The sequence below is a fragment of the Panicum virgatum genome, chromosome 8N, assembly GCF_016808335.1.
Source record: "Panicum virgatum strain AP13 chromosome 8N, P.virgatum_v5, whole genome shotgun sequence".
NCBI classification, from domain to species: Eukaryota; Viridiplantae; Streptophyta; class Magnoliopsida; order Poales; family Poaceae; genus Panicum; species Panicum virgatum.
The window spans coordinates 41,273,200-41,290,231 of NC_053152.1; the positions used below are offsets into that span (position 1 = coordinate 41,273,200).

The window sequence follows — 17,032 nt, forward strand, 5'->3', positions numbered from 1 at the left end:
CTGAAATTACAATCAATTTATTATCACAGACGAACTCGCAAGTTGAGTGCGTACATGCGTCACAAAAAAAAATAATACATTGCTGCCGTGTGAATAAAGAGCATGCTCACGCTACATGATTCTCAAATGCAACTTAGACTTTTGAACATTGTTGCCATATGATGAAGTTATTTTTTGCTGAACATTATTGCCATTTTGATGAAGTTATTTTCTGTTCCAAATGAACTCTAAGTTCTTTTTTTCCCTATTCAATTAAAGGGGCAAAGGGCTTAGATATGAACTGATAATCTCTCAAATATGAGCACAAAACATCTCATGTGATCAAAAGTACCGAGTACAACAACCTTAACGCCGTCACCTACCTACAATCTACGAGCATCGCATTCACACCTCGCGTAAGCTCAAAGCAACACGAGAAGCAGAGCTGCCAGCACTACTACAGAACAGGGCTTTGTTCCTGCACATTTGTCCCGGTCGTTATTGGACCCGGGACAAATGAAAGCTTTAGTCCCGGGTCTAAAGTCTAGCAGCCAATAAAGAGTAGAAAGACCTTTTATCCCGGTTGAAGACTTCCACCGGAATAAAATAGTATCCTTTAGTCCCAGATTTAGTCACGGTGGGTGACTCCAACCGGGACCAAAAGATAGTCTTTTGTAGCGGTTGGAGTCTCCAACCGGGACAAAAGAGTTTCACGGGCGTGGCCTCCACCTACCTCTCATTTATTTAACTCTGTCCCCTCTCTTATCTTTTCGACTCTTCTTCTCCCTGGCATCTCTCTCCCTCGAGCTTTCCTCCTCCTCCCCTCCCTCCTTGATCCGGTCCTTCCTCCCTCTCAGGCGCAGGCGGGGGCGGTGAGCCGCGCCAGGCACCGGTGGGAAGCGCGCGGCATCGGGCTGGCAGCCACGGCCAGGTGCCGGTGGGGGCGGGCGCGGGCCGGCGAGCCGGCGAGCCACCGCCACCGCAGCGTGCGGCTAGGAGGCGCGGCCACGCTGGCGGGGATGGTGTGCGGGGGCGGCGAGATACGGGAAGCGCGCACGGCTGCGGGCCGGCAAGCCGCGGCCAGGTGCCGGCGAGCCGCCGCCGTCGCGCGCGGCCAGGAGCCGCAGCGACACTGGTGGGGACGGGGCGCGGATGCGGCCCAGCAAGCCGCCGCTGCCACGCGCGGCCACGCGCAGGGGTGGGCATGCCCGCCGCCGTGGGCTGGTGAGGGCAGCATATGTTTTTTTGTTTTGTTTTTTTTGGTTTGTGACTGTGGTGGTCAATCCTTGTATGATGAATCAAATCAGTCTCTTGTATTGTGAATTAGATTTTTGCTATTTTACTTGTGTGATGTGTGATGACCATGTAAGATAAGAATGTTTCTAGCTTCAATCTGAAAATTTTTTCAAGTGTGATTGTATCTTTGTGAGGGAGTTGAGCATGTTTTTGTGATGGAGTGATGGAATTGGAGCTCGAGGAGGGAGGAGCCGGTGGTGTGGAGCTCCGGCGGGGGACGCTAAAAAAAGTCGTTTTTGTCCCAACCACCAACCGGGACAAAAGGGTGTCTTTTGTCCCGGTTGCCAGACTCGGGACAAAAGGGTTCCCGCATGGCGTTCTCGGTTAGAAAATCGGGACAAAAAAGATTTCTCGACTGGGACAAATCAAGGTTTCTGTAGCAGTGCAGCACGGCCGCCGTCCTCGCCATGGCCGCGGCTGCGGGCTCCGGCGCCCCCGACCCGACGACCTGCACGCTGAAGTTGCACTTGCCCCGCGACGCGTCCTCGTCGACAACGACGGCGAGCCCCTGGAAGTCGCACGCCGACTCGGCCTGCCCCTGCGCCTGATAGTACGCGTTGAACGCGTACGAAGCGTTCCCGCGCGCGTCCAGTGCGCCGCCGCAGCTGCACCCGTACCCCAGCGCCGTGCAGTCGGCGCGGCCGCACGCGTAGCCAACGTTGTCGGCGACCCGCCCCGCGGCGTCGTCGCCGGCGGCGTCCGGGTTCAGCACGCACCACCGCCGGGGCAGGTACTCGACGCCCCTGGCCGGGACGGGCATCGCGGGGCGCCCGCCGCGGAGGGCGAGGGGGAACTTGGGCCGGCCGTCGAAGGTGAAGAGGCCCCAGTGGCGCTCGAAGTTGCCCGGCGCCACGCTCTTGGCGTCTTCGTCGATGAGCCCGAACAGGTACACCTCGATGCGCGCGCCGGGCCGGAGCGGCGTGCCCTTCCCCGCCGCGAGGCGCCGGAGCAGCCCCGCATAGAACCGCTCCGCCAGCGCCGGCGTGGCGTGCCGGTCGCCGTCCGTCGGCCAGCCGACCTCGCCGATCATGACCGGCAGGTGGCCGAGCCCGACCCTCCTCAGCGCCGACACCAGCGTGTCGAAGTTGGCGTCGAACACGTTGGTGTAGGTGACCCGGCCGTCGACCACCGGCTTCGCCTTGCCGCCGCCGCCGCCGTCGAAGAAGGCGTAGTCGAGCGGGAAGCCGTCGTTCCCGTACAGGCTGAGGAACGTGTAGATGTTGACCGTCAGCAGCGCGCCGCTGCGGTTGAGGAAGCGCACCACCTCGGCCATGACCCCGGCCACGTCGGCGCGGAACCTCCCCGCCGACGGCACCGGGTCGCCCGGCGGCGAGTCGTACACGTCGGCGTTCACGGGGACCGTCGCCTTGACCCTGCCGCCGTGGCCGGCCTCGTCGAGCACGCGCTGGATGTTCCTCAGCGCCGGCACGGTGACGCGGTCGAACGCGCCGCCGTACGCCCGGAGGAACGGCTCGTTGCCGACGGCCACGAACCTGACGTCGACGCCGCCGTCGAAGGCGTACCTGGTGACGTTCTCCCTCACCCACTCCCGGGCGCGGCCGTAGTCGGCGACGGCGGCGAGGAGGTCATTGGGCACGGCGACCATCGTCTCGATGCCCGTCCCGGCGAGCCCCGCCATGGTCCGCTCGTCGGCGTCGAAGATCTTGACCTTCCGGAACCCGTTGTCCGCGAGCAGCCGCGCCACCACCTTGGGCGGCAGCCGGCGCGTCGACATCGTGCCCCAGATCACCCCGAGCGCGTCCGCCGCCATCGCCATCGCCGCCGCCGCGACGAGAGCCGAAGCGAGAACGCAGCGCAACGCCGCCGCCATTGGAGACCCTCGTGCTCGTCTGCCACGGCCGGGGACGAAACGCTCCGATCCAGCGCCGACCGTCCGGCGACACCATAACGCAAGGGTTACTGTTACGGAGTGAATGGATGATGGCTTCACTTTCTGCAGGTGGAACAACCGCGGCTGGCTAGCTAGCTTTAGCAAAGTGGATCGCCGCTGGAGCATTCAATGGCGGTGCACGGTGGCGGAAATGATTGCCGGGGGAGGTTAACGGTGGCAGGACGGAGGTCAGGGACGATCGAGTAGAGGGAGGCGGCGGTTAATGGGATGCATGGGCGGTGCCGGCGGTGTTCGTGTGAGGTGGCCGGCTGAGCACGGCTGACGTCTGACGAGGTGAGTGGAGGCGGTTTTGGGGGGTCCGAGGCTGCGACGAATTGTGGCGTGCGTGAGACGGAGTGACGGCAGCGGTGACCGACTGACCGGAGTTGCGCGCCACGGCCCACCGGGATTTCTATTTATCGCGCGATTTGCTGCCCGCCAAGCTGACGCACCCCCCCCCCCCCCCCCCCCCCCTCTCCTCCCTTTCTTGCTCTGTTTCCATGGAGGCCCATCAAACTTTTCGGCCCATATTAAGATGTCGTTTCTTCCTTTTTCTTTTCACCACCAGCTAGGGTTGGCAACGGGCACAGACCCGTTGGGTTTTGCCAGCCCAAACCCGTGCCCGCGATGCTAAAATCAGACCCACTAAAAAACTCATGCCCGTCACGGGTTCATTTTTGTGCCCAGACCCGTGCCCGTTCGGGTCTCGGGTCGCCCACGGGTCGCCCGTGCCCGTTAACATGCTAACGTCCAGTGAAGCACCAATGCAGCAGCACTGAACCATTCAATATATATATACACATGCAAAAATTATAAAAATAACAGAAACAACAAACTGATAGGCAGGAATACTTGGCATTGGCTAGTTCATACATAACTGAAATACATTACCAAACACTAATCCTACCAAGTTCAGACATCCACTTGTCAAATAACAACAGCTCAACACTTCAACTCATCATGAAGGTCACCAGTCACCACTAGTACCAACTACCAAAAGGTCACTAGCCAGTTAGTCTAGCCACCACCAGCACATAAAGTTCCACACATCATAGTAACCAAAATGAGCCACATACAAGTTCCATCCAAGTTCACAATTGACAAATAATAATAACCAAAAGTAGGCACATCAATTCATCAATTGCTGCTTGAAGACTTGTTCCTTGCACCAAAAGGGGAACCACCACCTGAAACTCTTGAGCATCTCCTCAAATTGCAAGTTCCTACATGAGCATGCACAACATAGTAATTAGGAATTTAATCTAAAAATACTACAAGGAAACAATAATAATATTGAGAGCACATCACCTGAAGGTCCTCTTGAATATCCTGGAGACAAGACCAAAAGGTGGCAGGCTGCTTGTTCTTCTCATCAACTATACAGCAAAAAAAATTACATTTCAGCATTAACAACAAATATTTACATCAATGGACTAGTATATATACATAGGACAGTAATATACCTTTGTATTTGTTTCTAATCCAATCTTGGGAACACATGAGAGCCTCCAACATCTTTGTAGTGAGCTTGCTGCGATGCTCACTAAGCACTCTACCACCAGTGCTGAAAGCAGACTCTGCACGCAACCCTTCAAATGGTTGTGCAGGTGCTTAGTCCCATTTGTGCTAGTTGCATAAAGTTTCTTGCCACAATAGTTGCGCTTTGCCCGAACATTGCCATTGAACTTCACTCTCTTAAACTCTTTCCAAACAGCAGAAGTGAGCTTCCTCTTAGAACCAGCTTCTGCAGCATCATCTTCCCCTTCTTCTACTTCAATGACTTCAACATCGTCTTCTATCTCAATGGGCACCGAATCATTTTCAGATTCCACCAGAGGTGAAGGAGATCTTGAAGGGGTTCCAAACTCTGCTTGTGATCCAATTGACAATGGGGATTGGCTGCCACTAACTGTAGTCATTTTTTTAGCCTAGACACGCATATGAGATCAATCAGCATATAAAATATGAAGCAAAAATATAGATCCTAAATGGACAGGGACACCAAATGTTATCAAATGACATATGCTATTCCTAGTCAGGTATTAGTATCATGATTTTATTCAGCATTATATGACTAAGCATGTGAAAAAGGTAGTACAATACATTCTTTTGAAGCAGAGCACATATAAATTGAAACTAGGAGCAAGCAGTCAAAGAAAAATTGAAATGTCACAAGCTCTTTTGCTTACTCTCAAAGACTGTACGATATTGCACAATGTAGGTGAAGTAGGAGACACGGGAGGCCGTTGCGCTCTTGTTGATGCAGCAGCCGACCGCTTAACTTGACACACGTGCCTGTTCTTCGTCGCAGCAGCAGCAGCAACCACGGCAACGCGCGGCTTCGGATCGGAGGGGTCGTCGATGATAGCAGCTTGGGACGGAGACCCAAGAAGTAGGAGTGGAAGCGGTGAAGTGGTAGCTAGTGGTGATGAGTCTCCTTTGCCGGCGTCCTTGTTCTTCGGCTCGACGCGGTGGTCGGTGGCAGCGGCGTCCCTTCGGGACGGCATGGGGTCAGTGCACTACAAGATGCAAGCTGCAAAAAAAAGGTTAATGCGGAGGAGGAGGAGGTTCACCGGCCGTCGTCGTTGGTGCCAGGGCCGGAGAGCAGTGCCATGGAGGCGAGGCGAGGTGGGCGCGGGGGCGGCTAGGCGTGGCGTGGGCGAAGGTAGGGGCGCGGCGAGGGCGGAGGTGGAGGCGCGCGGCACGGTGATGGCGGCGGCGTCGCGTGGGCGGAGGGGCCTGGGGCGGAGCCGCGGGGCCGGCGCGTCGGAGCCTCGGAGGCTCAGCGCCGAGCGCCCGAGCCTCAGATGCGCCGCCGCCAGACGGCCAGAGGAGGATGGGGGCCGGGTGGGGTGGGGAAATGAATTAGGTTAGGGTTTTGGGTGGTGGTGTCGGGTTTTATATTACTTCAATTGGGCCAGGCTGCCTGGATTATTTGGGCTGAAGTAATTATTGGGCCGGGTTGAAAAAACCCATGGGTTTATGGGTTTGGGTTCTACTCTCCCAGACCCGAACCCGCAAACCCGATGGGTCAGACATTTTACCCATTAGCAGACCCGCGGGTCGAGAATTTGTCCCAAACCCGTGCCCTAATAGAGTAAAAACCCGTCGGGTTTCGGGTACCCGTTGCCAACTCTACCACCAGCGTTTGTTCTTTCTCTGCCAAATAGTTTCGAACAAAATAAAATATTTCGAACAATCTGAAAAGCTTAGAGAATTCCTTGAATAGTTTCAAACAAAATTAATTATTCCAACTGCGCGAGCTTCGCCAAGGAACAAGGCGCATGGTTTTGATGACTCAGCAAGAAAGGGAAAAAAGTAATTTACCTATATTTTTGTTAAAAATTTAATTTTTTCTTGATTTCGAATTATTATTTTCATGCCGAACCAAGCATAGTATTATTAGCGGCTCTCTACTTTTGTTGCTTCACTGAAAATATATATATTACTTAAGTGGATTTAATATGCAAAATAGCTTTGTTTTTGTAAAAAAAAAAGAGACATATGTGTGACGACCAACGACTTATCTGGAGATGCTCTCGCTCTGTGGCGACTGCGAAATGGAGAAATGAAAGTTCAGTTAAATTAATGCAAGAAAACCAAGGCTATAGCCTATAGTAATTAAAAAAAATGCTCTTGCGACATGCTTCGTCCTTGTTTAAGACCCACGCAAAATTGCTTGAACCAAACCATAGCAAACAAGCAAACCTTACAGACAAAAACGAATCAGGCATGAATTATGATTCATCCTTATCCATTTCATCTTTTTATTTTAAATTTTATATCTCTATATTGTAGTTCTTTTTCTTGAATACGCAAGAGAGTTACGCATCTTCGTATTAAGATAGAAGTTATGAAATACACATCATGTCACGATTTCATGCGCTAGCCCGCCTTAAGCTATGTCATGGTCTGGGGTAAAGATTACATCAAAAGTGACTACTCACAAACTAAACAACCAGGCTTGACTACTCCCACTTCGATCCACAGCTCAGTGTCTCTCTTGATGTGCGCGAGCAACTGTTGGATTGTTGCTCAACTCATCTGAAGACCCTTGTATTCCTCTCTTTCCAATTTTTTGTTTTTGAACGGACGGCAAGAGATTTGCCGAATTTTTATTAGAAGAGGAGAAAATTGAGAGCGCAAAGAGCCTACTCAAACAAAACAACAACCACCAGGAAACCGAAGAAAAAGAACAGACGGTGGTGCTCCGTCCAGCAACTCACTGCACCAAAGGAAAAAATAAAAACCGTGGGGGCTAAACCACCAAACAACGAACCAACTAATCAGGGGTATTGTTGTCCGGGTATTGTTGTAATGTTGTCTGAGCTAGCTCCACCACTCTCGTGTACTTGACTGAGCTGGAGGTGTTGGCCAGTTAATCTTAATAATTGTAGTTGAACTTGGTGTTAATAATTTAGTGCATTAAACTAGTGACAGATGAAAGAAAGTCACATGAACAACCGACCAAGATGCACACGGTGTATCTGAACCTTGATCCCCAAAAAGCATAGCGAAGTATCGGTCACCAGATGAGGAGATCAACATTAGCATCGATAATGATATGGATGCAAATATACAAAGCCGTAAATTCCGACCGATTTTTTTGTGGAAAAAATATTCCTTACTCATGAATGTGAAATAGCAAATGGATCAAAATCAAGGTTCGAACTGAATTCAGATGATGGTACAATGCAAATAACTACGGTAAATCAAGGTTCTAACAACAAAATCAACACTAAGAGAATATTGCAATCGAAATTACCTAGACTTACTTCTAGCAAGAACAACACGCCTCATAATTCCAATTCCAAACGCTGAAATTCTTAAAGAACTAACAAGGTGGCCCGCGCTAATAGCGCGGGTAGCTAGTTTTTTATTTAATTCTTTAAAAATATTTACATTGACAGAAGAGATGTATTTTATAATTTATTTACCTCTCATTTGCTCTTGTTGAATATTATACTACTTGCAGCTTTCTATGCATAGGAGTTCATATCAATCATCACTTTTTATGTTGCTTTATTCTATATTATAGTTGCATATTTTAGTACTTAAACTTGCAAAATCTAAATTTGAGGATTGAATTCAATTTTGGATCACCTTGAATACGGAGCAAATTGTACATAATTGTATTCATATAAAGTTTTTTTATAATTATGAAATATATTTATATGTATTTGATAGTTATGTTTGCTAACAATCTGTAACTTAGATGTTGGAGTTCGATTTGTATCTTGCAATATTTTGATTAATATTTAGCGAAAATATATCTAGTGTAGTTGTTAGAGCACTTAAGTAGCATCTAGCAGATCTAGACCTGACTCATCATCGGAGCGAAATAAAAATGATCATGGATTAGACAAAAAAAAGTTATGTTAAAAAATAAGTTGAGGCCTCCTGCTGGCTTTGGTAAATAAATATTATGCAAAACTTATATATATGCGTGCTATGTTAATGCATATATGTTTTAAATTTTTTATTTAACCGAACCTATTATTATTTTTCCCACTTTGGTTACTGCACAATTTATTTGTTTTTAGCCCATATGACTGTATATATTGGCCTACTTTAGAGTTTTGTCATCTCGGTGATAGATAGTTCCATATATATCTTTGTTGTTGTTTCTAACTCTTTTCTTTATTTTTCATTTTCTCTAGTAATTTTATTGATTTCTCTGTCTTCTATTTTGTTCATCGGTATATTTGAAATCGATTAGTGTGTATCGCATCCGATGCATCTAATGGAGAAGTTTCATGTTTAGTATTGTTCAGAGTTTTTTTTTTCTGAGTGAAGAGGAGCATCGACAACGTACATTTGTTTGAATCATTTGATTTTGTACTGTAGGCAATCGACTTTGAGATAGATTAGCAGGGCTTCAGGCCTGTATCTGTGGCTAAAATAATTTCAGTTGTGGCTTCTTTGATGGAGCAACTTTTTTATGGATATAGAGCTGTTTTGAAAACCGTTCGGTAGAACCGCTTCTTCTATTTTTTCATGAATATATGAAAGATGTCAAATGTCCAACAGGACATGGCTATAATTTAATATTTTTCTCATTCTAATGATATTATTTATAGACAAAACCAATAAATTCACTTTTGTCCTTTTCTTTTGCCCTCATTTTCTCATTTTTCCTGCCTTCTTTTTCTATTCTCCTTTTTCTACTTTCCTTACCCGTTCAATCTTGGTGCTTCTTTATCTTTTTATCTTCTCTTTCTCTATACTTCTTTAGAGGTATCGATCACATTTGTGTTCCATGCCTAGTGTGTACTTATAGAAGATTAGATGGGGATAATAATGTTAATAATTATCTATGCTATTTGATTCCTCACATGACTAACTCCCTGATTTTTCCCATACATCTATTTATTAACTTTATTTGCCATGAAACTCAAACTTGGATTTTTATTATTGCATTTGATACTATTTATTTAGCTATTTTTCTTCTTAATATGATTCATAATCACTACACATATCAACAATTTTTTTTATTCTAGTTCTTGCATTTATCTATTTATTAATTATATTTGATGCCAATTTTTTTTATACTTTTAATTTTTAATTTAGCTATTTGGCTAATAATAATTTTTTTGTCGTGTGCCAATGCTAATTTTTTTAATTTTATAATTCCGAATTTGTTTATTTAGTAATTGTATTCAACATGGACTCTTTGTCATGTCTTTTTTAAAATTTTTAAATTCGAAATTAGCTATTTATTAATCGTATTTGACATCTCATCGCGTTTCTTTACTCCATCATCATCACGAAATCGTTCGTCCATCCATCTTCGACATCCCTTCACGTCGGGGCAGTGCCACGACACCGGGGGCACATCGCGTCGGAGGCTCCCTCTGCCAGCCTGTTGCCTGCGACCACCGTGCTGCTAGCTACCAGTAGTTGGTAGGAATTCAAGTCAACATTATCTCTTTGCAAAGAGGTATTAACAGTCCAGATTAATTCTAAAACATATGTTTTTCCATCAAGCTCACGTATTACCCATGCCCCCCTCTTCTTCAATCGTCCAGAACGCATAATCCGTTTGCAAAACTTTTAACAGGTACTAACAATATGACATACTAAAAAAATTAGTCAACTGACAACAGTTGGACAGCCATCACATATCAACAATAATTTTTTTTATTCTAGTTCTTGCATTTATCTATTTATTAATCATATTTGATGCCAATTTTTTTATACTTTTAATTTTTAATTTAGCTATTTGGCTAATTTGTCGTGTGCCAATGCTAATTTTTTAAATTTTATAATTCTGAATTGGCTTATTTAGTAATTGTATTCAACATGGACTCTTTGGTTAAGTCCTAATTTCCTTATTTTTTTTAATTCCAAATTAAGCTATATTTACTAATCGTATTTGGTATGGACTCTTTGTCATGTTTTTTTTTAATTTTTTAATTTTTATCTAGTGGTAATGCTATTTTTTTAATTTGATAATTCAGAATTTTCCTATTTAGTAATTGTATTCAACATGGACTCTTTGATTAAGCCCTAATTTCTTTATTTTTTTAATTCCGAATTAAACTATTTACTAATAGTATTCAGCATGGACTCTTTGCCATGTCTTAATTTTCCTTAAATTTTTAAATCCGAAATTAGCTATTTATTAATCGTATTTGATATGAACTCTTGAGTTATTTTGAACCGTTAGATCTTCATAAAATCTAACGGTGCAAATTCTTCTCTTTTTTAGATTAACGTGGGAATTTCTAGACCCTCTCGGCGAACGTGGTGGCTTCTTTTAACACTCCTTTAATAATATAATAGATAGATAAATGACCTAATCCTTTTGACCCCAAGAATTTTTGTAGGAATTCCGGTGGAAAAATTCACTCGAACTTCCTACAAATTCACGAGGTCCCGGATGCACGGCTACACCGTGATGGGTTCTACTCCGTTCATGGTTTGGACGAGCACGTCCTGCTCTAGAAACGCCCGGACGGCCAGCGTCGCCGGGTGCCAGTCGCCGCAGACCACCTCCATGATGTTGATCGCCGACTGGCAGTGGTCCTCGGCGACGGCGCGCTCGCCGGCCCTCACCATCACCCTCGCCCGCGCCACCAGGAGATCCGCCCTCGACCGCGCGAGCTCCCGGTACACCTTGGGGTCCAGCTCCACGTACGCGCTGCTGCCGTTGCCGCTCCGGCGAGGCGTGCCGACGTACTTCTCCTCGGCCTCGAAGACGCCGTCGGTGGCCTCCCGGAGCAGCTCGAGCGCGGCGGCGCACGCCGAGTACCCGGCCAGGCAGCGCGCGGCGAGGGGCAGCACGGAGCCCGTGACGAACCGCGCGAGCTCCGGCGCCGGCAGCTCGACGCTCGCCGCCGGCGCGTCGAACCTGAACACCGACAGGCACGCCGCCCACGCGTGCTCGTCGGTGTTCCGCGCGGCGGCGGCGACGGCGTCCACGACGGCGCGGGCGGCCCGGCCGGAGCCGACCTTGCGGCTGAAGAGCCGGAACACGCCGTGCACGGACACGCACCCCTCCCGCGTGCTCCGCCGGGCCACCCCTAGGCGCAGCAGCGTCGCCAGCGCCTCCTGCTCGGCGCCGCCGGCGAACGACGGCGCTCGCGGCGAGGCGCAGGGTAGCCTCATCGTGCGCTTGAACCGCTTCCACGGCGTGTCGACGGCTACGGCCGCGCGGGCGGCGTCGACGAGCATCGCCGCCGGGATCGGCACCGGCGCGAAGAAGCTGCTGGCCTCCAGCAGCCGGAGAGCCACCTCCTCGAGCCCGGCCGCCGCTTCCCGCCCCAGCAGGGCGAAGCACGCGTCCAGGAGCTGCACCAGGCCCGGGTTGTCGCGCAACGCGGCGTCGTCCCTGGCCTCCCACGTCGGCGCCCGATGCGGCGCGCGCCGCATCGCGGCAAGGAGCTCCGCCGGGGCGACGGCGACCTCGGAGAGCATCGCGCCGACGAGGGCGAGCCCTAGAGGCACGCCGCCTACCGTCTCCTGGATGTCCCTAAGGATAGCCGAGTCGTCGTCGCGGAGCGCGCGCGTGCCTTTCATCAGGCGCAAGGCGTGGGACGCGTCGAGGTCTCCCAGCGCGAGCGTCCTGACCCCCTGCAGGTCGCCGGCGAGCCGCGTCGTAACGATGACTCGCGTGCGCCGGCAGCCGCGGGGGAGGAGCTCCCCGACGGGCCGGCGGTCCCACCAGTCCTTCTCGCTCTCGAGGTTGTCGATGACGACGAGGTACGGGATGTCGCGGGCGAGCTCCTTGTTGATCTTGGCGATGGCGTTGCCCTCGATGTCGTGGAGGCTCCTGGCGGCGGCCCGCCCCGTCGACTGCACGAAGCTATCGCCGACGGCGATGCCGAGGTGGTCGGCGAGCTTGAGGTAGCTCTGGCGCAGGTACCTCGCCTCGCCGTGCACCCAGAGCACCTTCTTGTACTCGTGCCGGTGCCGGTGCGCGAACTCGAGCGCCAGCTCCGTCTTGCCGGCGCCGGACGCGCCGGAGATGCAGACCACGCCGTCGATGAAGGGCCACTCGCTGACGACGGCGCCGTTCGGAGGCATCGGCCTCTTCCCGGCGGCCTTGTCGTGGGCACGAGCGCCGCCGCGCAGCATGGACTCGAGGTCGAGCAGCTCCTTCTCCCGGCCGACGAAGCCCGTGTTCCAGGGGAACGGGATCTCCAGGCCCGCCTCGGCGCGCCACGTCCTGACGGCCGGGGCCACTGCCCGCCGCCCGAGCCGCGCGCCGAGGATCTCGAGCACGTCGAGGACGCGGTCGCGAAGGTCGCCGACGCGCACCTCCACCGCCGTCTCCGCGCGGGCGAGCCCCTCCACGGCCTCCCTCCGGTCCTCCTCCAGCCCGTCGTAGGCCATCCAGAGATCGCCCCCGTACTTCTCCCACAGGTCACCGCGCCCCGCCACGACGTCGTCGGCGACGAAGTCGCCCCTGGTGACCCCGACGAAGACCGGCACGAGCGCGCCGCGGTCAAGGAAGGCCCGAACCTCCTCGATGGCGTAGGGGTTGCGCAGCGTCGTCGGAGTGACGACGACCACCCCGACCACGGCCGCGTCCACGGCGGCCCGCGCGGCCGCGTGCGCCGGCGCGTCCCTGCACAGGCGCCGGTCGGCCGCGACGCAGGGCACGCCAAGAAGCTCGAGCTCGGCGCGCAGCCACACCACCATCCTCCGCGCGTCGCCGCCGTGGCCGACGTAGACGCCGCACTCGCGCGTCCTCGCCCTCGCCTTCGCCGCAGCCTCCTCCTCGCGGTCGGCCCCGTCGACCCCCAGGGAGGTCCACGGCGCCGCGCTCCTCCTCACCTCCTCCGGGTCCAGGATGCGGACCCCGCGCGCGGCCCTGGAACTCGACGCCTCCGCCGCCATTGCTTCCTCTCTAGCTCGCTCCAAGGTTTCTTGTCTCACTCGGTAAGCGCCTAGATCCGGAGCTAGATCGCGTTCCGGCGAGTCCGAGAGGGGATCGACGCGACGGAGCACTCTAAATAGGCGAAATCAGGAAGGAGATGGTGGGATCCAAGAAGTGGCATTGATGAATCTCTTGCATGTCCAGCAGAAGAAAACAAGGTTTCCAACTGGAGGTGAAGCAAAGCGGGAAAGTTTCGAACTGGAAGGTGCTTTGCATGGCAGCGTTTTGGCATGAGTTTTTTAGCTATTTTTTTTTGTTTGGAACGGATTAATTGCTGGCCAAAATTTTCTGACCATTTTACGCCCCTCATGATCCTAGAGACTTGGTGGGGCCAGGGGATGGTGGAACTTTGAGCCGCTTATCATGGGATGGACGGCTGGGCATTGGTGATCTAAGAAGGGTATCAAATTTAGACGTTATTTCCACGTTTTTGTTTGTTTGTTTGGTGGTATATTATATTTTAGAGGCCATTTGTTTGACCTTTGATCCAGTGGTATGCATATAGCATGGATTTAAAAGTATATAATCTTTGGAATGTCATGCATAAATGCATTCCAACATACTCACAGGCATAAATAGGCACTTCCAATTGCCATATGTATAACCATCACTAAGTGTATCTATGAGGTGTCATCCATAAATGCACCCTAAAAAATTTGTATACATAAATATTGATAAAATTGTAGAGCCATATGCATGACAATAACTCAGATGAGATCAAACAATTTTGTGTTCAAATAGAACTTTGGTTTTTATTGAGGAAAAGCACAAAATGATCAATGAAAATTTTGAGTAGTATTTCAAGCAACTGTTTTGGTGGGAAAAAAAATAGACCATGTTCATGCAATGAAATCTTTTAGAAGATATATAATATCTTGGTAATCTTTTGCTAGGTGCATGCAAGAGTTGCAAGCAGTGGTGGTTGTGCTTGATTAGCAACACAACAAAATGCATCAATTCAAGAAGAGTAACGCACTTAAGATTTTTGTGCAAGCTTCCAAAGACTAGGCTGAAGTATGGCTTGGAATATATTCACATACAGCTGGACAATTCATTAAGTTTGCCACAAAGATTCTCCAAATCAATGACAGATGAAAACCAAATCTTCCTTTGTACATTTTGTTAATAGATCAAACAAGTTACACGGTCAAGTGAAATCAAGTGGCTTGTAGAAAGGCATACCTGAAATACTTATATACTAGAAGCAAGAGAAATCCATTCTCAAAATTCCAGTCCTAGATAATTTGGACCATGGTCTTACTGAGATCATCCATACACCTTGTTAAACAACAAAAGAGTTATCTAGAGCATAAATACAATAAACCTGAAATTTTTAGTCATCATCCATTGTAGAGGAAATTGTTAAGAAATTAAGTTGAAAACTTCAAATAAAATAGTAAGAATTTCTTACATGAAGGATATACACACCTTAATGCAGATAGCCACTAGTTTACAATGTATGACTAGATCTTATAAGAAAATTTAAGAACCTCCTTCTGTTTCTTTTTCTTGCACACCGATGAATCCCGTACAACCTTCAAATTTATTGTATCAAAAAATAAACATACTATGCATATGAAATTTTCCCTAATAACCACAATATAATATACAAATATGCTAATAGTTCCTCTTTCTCAGCGCGCATAAAGGGGTCTGCAAATTAGTACAAGTAGTAGATGTTTATACGTCATGATTTCTACAATTCTCTTTGATGCTAGTAATTGCCTCCCATACTTTGTAGGCCTAGATCTCGCAATCCTACCTTTGATGAACATTGTAGTAGATAGCGCAATCCAAAACCGGGCTAGATCTAAACCTATAGTTCTTCGTATGTTGATTTCCAACATAGGGACATACATATTACGCATCTGAAATTTTGGCTAATCTGTTAAACAGAAAAATAAGCCAAGGCCTCCTTTTTCTCAAATAGGTACAAGCTGTAGAGGCTAAAATTCCTCAAGATTTTTGCAATCTCACCGATGGTACAATCACCTCGCATATACTTCATATGCCCATATCTCTTCATCCTACTTTTGATGAACAAAGCTTTAGATCTAGCCCAATCCAAAAGGGACTAGATCTAAAATCACAAATCCTGAACTATAGATTCAATCGCAAAGCGGCAAAGGGGAGCGAAAAACACAGAATTCATAAATACATTTTTGCCCTCCCTTGAAACTCCACCAAACATTGATCCTCACTATAGATTCGTATTTCCAACAAAAATGCTAGAAGGGATAAAAATAAAATTGAAGATGTTGGAAAGGGGAAGTCAATCAGGAAACAAACCTTACATATGCGCAAATCTTCCTTGTATACACCATCGATGTCTCCCTTTCTCTGTTACACCCTATCTGGGGATGGAACTAACCCTGATGTGCATAAGTCTGCCTTGCAGCAGGCGCCGCCACCGCCCCCTCCCCATCGCGCATCCGCTCCAACTAAGGGTATAGGGTACGGTATATATAGCTAGCTAGAGGCACGCACTATGATGGGCTGAAAGTTCCTAGGTAAACATTTTTCGAACGTAAGTCCCTCCTTCGGTAACCCTATCCGAAGCCCAAGCCCAAGTTAGGCCCATAAGATGAATACCCGTTCTGGAGGCCTTTTAGGATCCCCCTCTCTACACACTAACACACTCCAAATACGCTCCATGCTCTATCTTGGAGTCCCGGAAGTGTAATAGACACCTCACATGCACTATCCGTTTCTTTTAAGGACTCATTGGATAGATAGGAAGATTCCTTTTTAGATACATAACGGAATAATAGGTATGTTTTACATTGCCCTAGATTTTTGTAGGCTCATGTAGTATTTTCCCTTAGGACTGTTGTACTCTTTCATTATTCTACCTTTTTTTCTCTCCAACATTATTTATTTTCACTTAGAATATTTTCTTATTCTTACATTTTTTTTCTTGCAATGTATATTTTCTATTCCATTGTCATTGCTACACAACAGTTGAATTGCTCAAGCTAGATATGCCATTTTTACCTCTAGCTAGTTTAGGAACAATATTTTTTTGTGCTAAAGCATGCCTCTTGCTTTCCACATATAAACATGATATGCTTGCTCTTATGCTTGGCTGGCAAATGTACAGCTTCCAAATTCTTGGGTAAGCATTCAGTTGGGATTCACTAAAGAAAATATATATAAGGTTAAGATATTATACTCTCCCTGATTTAAATACATGTCATTCAAGCCATCTAAACTTCTCTCAAAATACCTGTTATCCAAGATCTTCTAGGCATTTTTCTATTTTCTTCCTTAATTTCTTGCCCTTGCTAAAGAAATGTTATCTCTGTCACAAATAAATAAAACATCTCTCTCCAATGTAGTAGTGTAAATGCATGAAGGGTAATATTATCATTTGATACTATTTCTTGCCCTTGCTAAAGAATTGTTTATTTGTCAAACGAATGTCAGGATTATAATTCACGGTTTCAAATTAATTCAAACATGTTACTCAATACAAAAAAATC

The 17,032-nt window shown here is 48.4% G+C and overlaps 2 protein-coding genes across 2 annotated transcripts; both read right to left on the minus strand.

Annotated features, from left to right (window-relative positions):
- Positions 1-832: 832 nt before the first annotated feature.
- Positions 833-3,155, minus strand: LOC120685064 (glucan endo-1,3-beta-glucosidase 8-like). The gene is made up of 2 exons (XM_039966906.1): positions 1,615-3,155; positions 833-1,200 (listed from the first exon to the last, which is right to left on the minus strand). The coding sequence occupies exons 1-2, from the start codon at positions 3,104-3,106 to the stop codon at positions 833-835; spliced, it is 1,860 nt and encodes a 619-aa protein (XP_039822840.1). The 5' UTR covers positions 3,107-3,155.
- Positions 3,156-11,056: 7,901 nt separating this feature from the next.
- Positions 11,057-13,510, minus strand: LOC120685065. Its single transcript, XM_039966907.1, has one exon. It carries the CDS (start codon positions 13,508-13,510, stop codon positions 11,057-11,059), a length of 2,454 nt encoding a protein of 817 aa, XP_039822841.1.
- Between the last annotated feature and the right edge of the window lie 3,522 nt (positions 13,511-17,032).

Excerpts from the sequence above, each read along its gene's own strand:
- LOC120685064 (XM_039966906.1), bottom strand. The coding sequence starts at position 3,106 with ATGGCGGCGGCGTTGCGCTGCGTTCTCGCTTCGGCTCTCGTCGCGGCG. Across the intron at positions 1,201-1,614 it reads CCAGTCGAGAAATCTTTTTT|CCCACGGCGGCGGGCATGCC; the intron begins GTCCCGATTTTC and ends TGCCCTCACCAG.
- LOC120685065 (XM_039966907.1), bottom strand. The coding sequence starts at position 13,510 with ATGGCGGCGGAGGCGTCGAGTTCCAGGGCCGCGCGCGGGGTCCGCATC.